Source organism: Clavelina lepadiformis, chromosome 9 (genome assembly GCF_947623445.1).
Source record: "Clavelina lepadiformis chromosome 9, kaClaLepa1.1, whole genome shotgun sequence".
NCBI lineage: Eukaryota > Metazoa > Chordata > Ascidiacea > Aplousobranchia > Clavelinidae > Clavelina > Clavelina lepadiformis.
Window position 1 is genome coordinate 2076510 of NC_135248.1, and position 7333 is coordinate 2083842.

General features: G+C 38.1%; 1 protein-coding gene across 3 annotated transcripts; it reads left to right on the forward strand.

The window, feature by feature from the left end:
* The first annotated feature begins 326 nt into the window (after positions 1 to 326).
* On the forward strand, positions 327 to 6122 carry LOC143471140 (uncharacterized). 3 transcript variants are annotated; one of them, XM_076969518.1, is made up of 17 exons: positions 327 to 455; positions 933 to 1004; positions 1674 to 1799; positions 1871 to 1906; positions 1998 to 2069; positions 2140 to 2208; positions 2452 to 2487; positions 2567 to 2620; positions 2809 to 2907; positions 3712 to 3777; positions 3930 to 3998; positions 4063 to 4125; positions 4436 to 4462; positions 4550 to 4576; positions 4916 to 4948; positions 5136 to 5225; positions 5781 to 6122. In XM_076969518.1, exons 2-17 carry the CDS (start codon positions 936 to 938, stop codon positions 5919 to 5921), a joined length of 1077 nt encoding a protein of 358 aa, XP_076825633.1. In that variant the 5' UTR covers positions 327 to 455; positions 933 to 935; the 3' UTR covers positions 5922 to 6122. The 3 variants fall into 3 exon arrangements, with proteins under 3 accessions (XP_076825633.1, XP_076825634.1, XP_076825632.1); XM_076969519.1 differs by having other exon boundaries at positions 333 to 336; XM_076969517.1 differs by having other exon boundaries at positions 349 to 1004.
* The last annotated feature ends 1211 nt before the right edge of the window (positions 6123 to 7333 follow it).

The following is a 7333-nucleotide window of genomic DNA, read 5'->3' on the forward strand; positions in this document are numbered from 1 at the left end:
AGAGAATCTGGTGTTTAATTGTTGTTCGAAACAACATATTTAGCGTGCAATGTACGTCCAATATAGATCTATACCCGCTTCAGTTGACGCAATCACAACTATGGTATCTGAAATCTAATTCATATGTTAATAATTTCTGACAATGCATGCTATAATGCCTACGTTAATTTTTGTGAAAGCCATATTAAGTGTTTACGTCTTATCTTCATAATAATCTATGTATTTCACAAATTACTTACTGTTTATTCACTTAATTACCAATTAATTACTGTTAATTATCTTTTTATAAATCTTCCGTTTTCAAACCAATTAAACACTTTTGTTACAGGGAGACCGGTAAGAAAATAATCTTCAATAATTTCAATGCCGTTCATCAGTATAATTACTTCGTCCACTCCAGGGGATCGAAGGGCCACCTGGTGAAATGTTAAGTAGCTTTCGGTGTTCATAACTCGGTAATACGTCATAAACAGTTAAACATCTGCTTCTCTTAAGAAAAGTATCACTCGTTTAATTGAAAATATGACTTAAGGTGTGCTAGGAAATTTGTTAAAAATAAACCATTAAAGTGAGTCAATACTGGGACAGGGCGGCGATTGGTTGATAAATCCCAAAACTGAAAGCCGAGAAAAAACTAGGTTGTACAAAACCTATAATTTCTATTGATGACGAGAAAAGGACATGTTTCCCTAAACTGGCAATTCAACTTAGTGGGGTTCTCTTTCAAGTCAATATAGATCAATCAAACAGGTCACATTTATAAGGCATTTCCGCACCATGGAAGACTCAACCAACTCAATCACAAATGTAGTGTTGTTACATGTTATGTTGTTGACCAACATTATTTGGATAAGATGCATATATCGTTTACTACAGTTTTGAATATCGTGTTTTTTTATTATGACTTCATAATCAACTTGAGCACGTCACAGGGAATGCCAGGATTGCCGGGTATCGACGGTCAGAAGGGTGAACCTGGGTCTAGCATCCCGCAAATGCAGCAAGTATGGCTTCAGATATGTATAATGTGAAACATTTTAACACTGTCTTTGTACTTGTAACAATCTCCAGCAAGATATGTAGTGTTTATAGTTTTCTGTGGTTTTGTCCGTTTTCTATTTTACTTTGAAAAACCTGATATTACTCAAGCAGCACGCACACACGCACACACGCACACACGCACACACGCACACACGCACACACGCACACACGCACACATGTTACGAGAGGGTTGTTTCATTCGTTCTACAAAATTCTAAGAAAGTAAATGTTCGGACAAGGCTACCTGCACAGTCTACGAGCACCAGTTGCGAACACCTATATGGCCCGCCATCCCTAACGTGACGTAATCTCTTAAAATAAACCTAGAGCGACACCGTGCGGGGTTTTTGCATCGCAAAAAGTGAGAAGCTTCGTCATTTTTATGACAGCATTGCTTAGTGGAAATTAAATGGACCTTTCGTCATTGTCTGGTACAAGAAGGTTTATAAAGTACACCGTTTGAATCCTAACATTTGCTACGTGCGCTCTTTAAGACTACCATGATGTCAATGTTGTGTTTATGTTCGAAACAAGGCAGTGAAGCAAAGTCATGCACTAAATGCTTTGAATGCAACCATGTATTCTCAAAGATAGTCTTTTTCTTCCTACGTCATAATATCGAGTTGATTTAGAACAAAGGACCCGGCGTACCACTCATTTTGCCAGAGATAGTTGATCACAGCATTTGGAGGGAACGTGAAAACAGCATAAACTATGGTAAAGGGCCACCCGGACCACCGGGACCATCTGGACCGAAGGTAAGACGCACGTTGTACGTTGCCGTAAAATGCTGAGGAAACTGCTTAAAGTTAAATTTATTTTCCTTTAGGGTGAAGACGGGTTACCAGGTTTACCTGGCATAAAGGTAACATAACCAGTAGTTTATTGTAATAACCTGACTGGAAAGTCATAATCAATCGAAACACAGCAAAGCTAACTTGATTTAATTCTTACAGGGGGATTCCGGACGACCTGGACTTTCAGGCCGAGAAGGTCGCGATGGGGCTAGAGGGCCGCCGGGAGAAAAGGTGAAAAAATTATACACTTATATACTTTTGTTTTTGGAGCGAATTAAACCATGTCATTGCTTACTCTCAGGGTAGAATAGGTATTGGCCACGCGGGACCACCAGGTGTTCGAGGTCCGATAGGTAAACCTGGGAGAAGGGTAAGTGAGAAATTTTTACAAGTCACTGTTATAACTATCCTATTAACAAAAACGTCATAGTTATGATTGTCAAAAACAATGCTAACCAGCAACCACTACACATAAATATATCGATGTGAAAATTGAAGTGTTTTATGTACGGACTGCTCCATTTTTAAGTCACATTTTGAAATGGTTTTGTTGCCATGGGCGTAGAAACAAAGTAATGGCAAATCCATGAAATCTAACGTACTTGGCTTTTAGGGCAGAGCCGGCAGTTCTGGACGCAAAGGAGCAAAAGTAAGCTCGTTTAATTTTAACCTGTTGAAGCAGTTCATCCGTTCCGGGTAGACCCACTTAACAGGTTAATATTTTTCAGGGCGATCCCGGACAAAAGGGGGAACCAGGGGACCAAGGGCCACCGGGTCCAATCGTAAGTCAATATTAAGAAAGACAAAGGGCAATCAGAATGCCCTCAATGTCTTGCATTGTCTAACAACGTCAACAGAGCAAACATTTTCTAAATTTTCTAACTAACTGTAATTCGTCAAACTATGATCAAATATTTATGAACCTCGTAAAATATGGAAACGATTGGTTCCGATGAAATGATTCTTTTAGGGCGTTCATGGGCCTGTCGGCCGCAAGGGTGAACCGGGTCCTGTTGGAAGGTCCGGTATTCCCGGATTCAACGGAATTCCTGGACATAACGGGAGCAGTGTAAGTACATAGGCAAGACAAATGTAAGTTACAACCTCCCCAAACACATTTCGTGAATTAGTGTGGTGGCCCATGGGTACCACTTCAGTATTAGCAAAAGTTTTTAAATAAGGTTATTTATTTAATTTAGGTTTGAAAGATATTTTACTTCTATTTTGATTTCGATTTTGGTTTGAAAAAAAGAATAATAATTTGTTCAACTAGCCCATTGTTACCAAGAGCAAGGCAAAAGTATACTTTGATGATACCAGAAAGGGTGATTTTTGGGGAAGCTTATCAGCTGAAAATGTTTTATCGAATACACAATCGTTTTGATTCAGCCAGCAGCGAGAGCGCAAAGAAGCTGCTGAATTGTTCTAGGCTCGGTGTTATCAAAAGTTATAGAAATCGTATGAAAGGTTTAAACTTGTACTCTAGAAGTGATTACTGATTGATTTCTGGCAGAACTATAGGTCTGCTTTGTTTTTTTTTGTATGAAATTTGTCAAGGAAGTTTTATTTCGCCCAAGCCTAGCAGTATACTTTATACCAGTCTTGGCTACATGGTTTAGCCAAAACGATAATGTTTCTGATAAAGCTCTTTGAGGTGATAAGCTTTTCCAAAAACGACGTTTTTTTAAACCAATTATGCTGCACAACGCTTTCTTGTTCTGTGCTCTGATAACAATGGGCATTCCGTTCTAACAAAGGGCTACCTGTATAAATTAATTGCTGCCACAAAGAAATCGAAATTTAATCAAAATGAGATTAGAAATTAACATGATAATACATATCAGATGTTTATGACACAAACTGTTGCTTACAGACGTGCAACTGTCCTGCTGGCTTGTTGGTGGAAAAGAGTTTGGAAACCAACAACAACACCGTCTACGTAAGTCAAAGGTTGATCGGTATCTTAGCAAAGCTGACTTGTTGTAATAAAGTGACTTAACCTTCCCAACAAGGAAGTATGATTCATTATAATACAGAGACCCGTGATACTGCACAAAACAAGACCGACTTAAAAATTTGAGTTTTGTTTAGATACCAGGCCCACAAGGGCCTCCAGGACCAATAGGCCCCATGGGACCGCGTGGAATTGCTGGGATGGACGTAAGTTGATGGTTTGCAAGGAACTTTATAAACCCATCTTGACTAAACAAAAATATTTTGTTAGGGTACACCTGGTGCTGCTGGCGAGAAGGGTGAGCGAGGTGACATGGGTCTGCTAGGTTTACCGGTAAGCAATTAACAGCAGACTAGCAGAGTGATTGATCGAAAACCCATAAAAATGCCATGACTTATGTGAAACGAATGTCACGATAAAAGATGTATCCCGTTTCCATGTGTTGAGTATGAAGGCAATTTATCAAATCATTGAACGGTTGTTGTATAGTTTTCAATTTCCCACCAACTATAATTTTATCAAAATTTAACTAAACTTTTCTACTATACACGATGCACTTAACGAAATAACGAGAATTTGAATATAGACAATCGCCAAAACTTATCTACGTTACAATTAAAGCGCAGATTTTTCTTCTTTTTAGGGTGCAAAGGGAAACATGGGACCTATGGTAAGATATAGCCTACTAAGTATAAAGGTCTGACACAGATACCTTTGAAACGAAATTTTAACAAAATGTGTTTGTTTAACTTTGCAGGGCTTTTCAGGCTCCACTGGCGAAAAGGTTTGTCTTGTTTTTACCAACAACCGAATATAACGCTGTCCAAGGAAAAGATTCAAAACTTTTAGTAGCTTACTATAAAAACCAATTCAATCTCACCCTTAGCAATAGCTATCACCAGATAGAAATATGATTTGTATAAAACGTAACAACCGGCTTTATTTGACCATGAGATTTTCAAACAAGCTCCCAAACCGGCCAAATCTCATTACTGACAGTCACCTTTAAAATCAACGCAATTTGTCTCACATGAATCCAATTTTGAGCTGTTACATCAGGCTACTGTTAATTTATAAACAGCTGAAAAAAATTCATTTCCCGTAATTTTTTGTTACTTTGTAGGGCGACAAAGGTGATCGTGGGCTGACGGGCAGGGTGAGCTTAAATGCGTTTGAAACAATACAAATAATACAATATTAAATACATACTTTACACCAACTTATAGTAAATATAATAATATAGCTTTCTGCAGGATAATCAAAGACATCTCCGATGATAAGTTTTTGTTTGTACCAATTTGGTAACACATAAGCGATTTTTGAATTCGTTACTTTTAATGCAGGCTGGCAAGAATGGTCGCAGAGGCAAACACGGTTACAAAGGGTCAAAAGGGGACGCCGGGGCTCCTGGACTAGATAACGATTGTCCTTTGGTGAGTGCAAGTCAACAACAAATCGAAGTGTATATTTCATCCGCAAAAGCTGTCGTTTCCGTTTAAAGCTACTTTCTTGCTTAAACAACAACTAATTTGGAAATTGTGAGATGTCGTAATCTTCCGTCCAATCTAATTCAAACTGATATGGTAATTCAAGCGTTATTGTAAAAAATAACGTTACCAGCCAATTGTATGTGCGTATTTTTTCATTAAACCTAAATTAATTTGAATCAAAGCAACCAGCGCAGTTTTATTCTAACGCGTACCTAAATACAACGGCAACACAAAACTTTAGTTGAAACCATGTATATGTGCTTGTATCAGCATATTAGTCAGTAGCTGATGCCCATAGAGCAAAGGTAAGACCCCCTTTCAATTCAGACTTACAAAGGTTACAACCTGTTTGTGTCTATAGGCCACCGCATACCGCCATGTTGCAACTTCGAGTCGATGCACAAGTGTTCTAATTGTTCAAGCAACTAAAGCCTTAAATGATTTGTCGAACAACTGTACAGTATGCTACTAGACTATACTAATGCCATAAATTTTCAGGGAAAAGATGGACTCCCGTCAGCTGGATGTTGGCAAAGATACAGATATCGGACTCGCAGAAGAGGACGTGAGGCTGAAGAGCAGCCTCGACAAAGATACCAACGCCCAGCGAGTCTTTCGTTTGATCCCTACGTTCCATGAAGGAGCTACTGCACTAACGCGCGCTACATTCAAGTCACAACACACGTTCACATCGTTTACGTTTGGTTCTGCAAATCGTAATAATGGGGGTGGTAACTCACAGCCGAGTTTCTTCACCTGTTTCTTTCTTTAGTTTTATTCAGTGACATTTTCGACCCTATTTTTTTCTATCACGTGTTGTATTTGTAATAAAATCTACCTGAAATATTTGCCTACTTTTGTTAGATCGCGTGGTTTTTAATTAATTAGCCTAAGTCAGTAAAATTCGTCTTTATGTATTTCTACTTATAGCTCTACAGTTACAATATATCATGCGGGTAGTAGTCAATCTAGAAGTGAAGCAGGTGCCGCCAATGACAGCCGCACACACAGTAAAATTCTTTCGTTGAATTGTCAATTAAGCAAGCAATTCATTCTAGGAACGATGTTTAAGGTTAACCGGAAGACATTCAAGTCAAAAGTTTTAACGCAGTAAGAATAAAATTTTCATAAACTTAAATGACTTAAACTCAAATATTTTGATTTTTGTGACCAAATAAGGAATGATCGTTGTATGGTTTGAAATTGATTTAAACTTATTTCAGGCAATATGCATAGGAAAAAGTTTTATGCCATTTTTCAATTTTTTTTTACGTTTAATTGAGTAACTTTTTTCTTTGGAAAGGTAATAATCGTAGTATGCAGCATAGGCTATATATAGTGCCCCATCCGATAAAAACCGCTCAAAGGCGTTTAAATATATTCTTTTTACCTACAGAAGACGAAAGTAATGCGACTGCATTGAAATTGTTGCATTGAAGTAAATGAGTCTTGATAATGAGTTTTTTTTCTATAATCTCGATTATGCATATGTTACGCAATGTCAATGAATACATAAACCTTAATGTTTGGTTAGAAATAACTTTCCTTTTTTAGAAAAATAAATCAACACAGACATCAAATTAAGCGATGAACTCTCTGGTGAACCCTGTTACCTCAGGAGCCAAGAAATATGCCGCATTGAGAAAAGGTTCTTGGCGAAGCGGTTCCCCTTTTCGGCGATTGCAGCCGGTTTGTGAAATTGTGCATTGGCGTTTTTGGTTAGCATAAAACCTGGGATCTAGTGTACAAGTGCACAACCACAGGATGCTTATGTATGTTAGACCTTAGCTACTCAAATTTTGATGTCATCTGGTCGTGCACTTGTATACTAGGCTATATAGACTCCCTTCATATGTCAGTATAGCGTAGGCCTAAGTGGTTTTGTTAGGCTAGATTACAACCAGTGCAACCAAAAAATAATGAATTTAAGGTTTTTCGGGTGGTATTTAGGCCTATATACTGACGTAGCACTAAGCCTAGGCTAATTCAGTAGTTTATACTTGAGTACTTGCTACGTCATTAGCAATTGCAAACGTAAAAGAGTCGTCCAG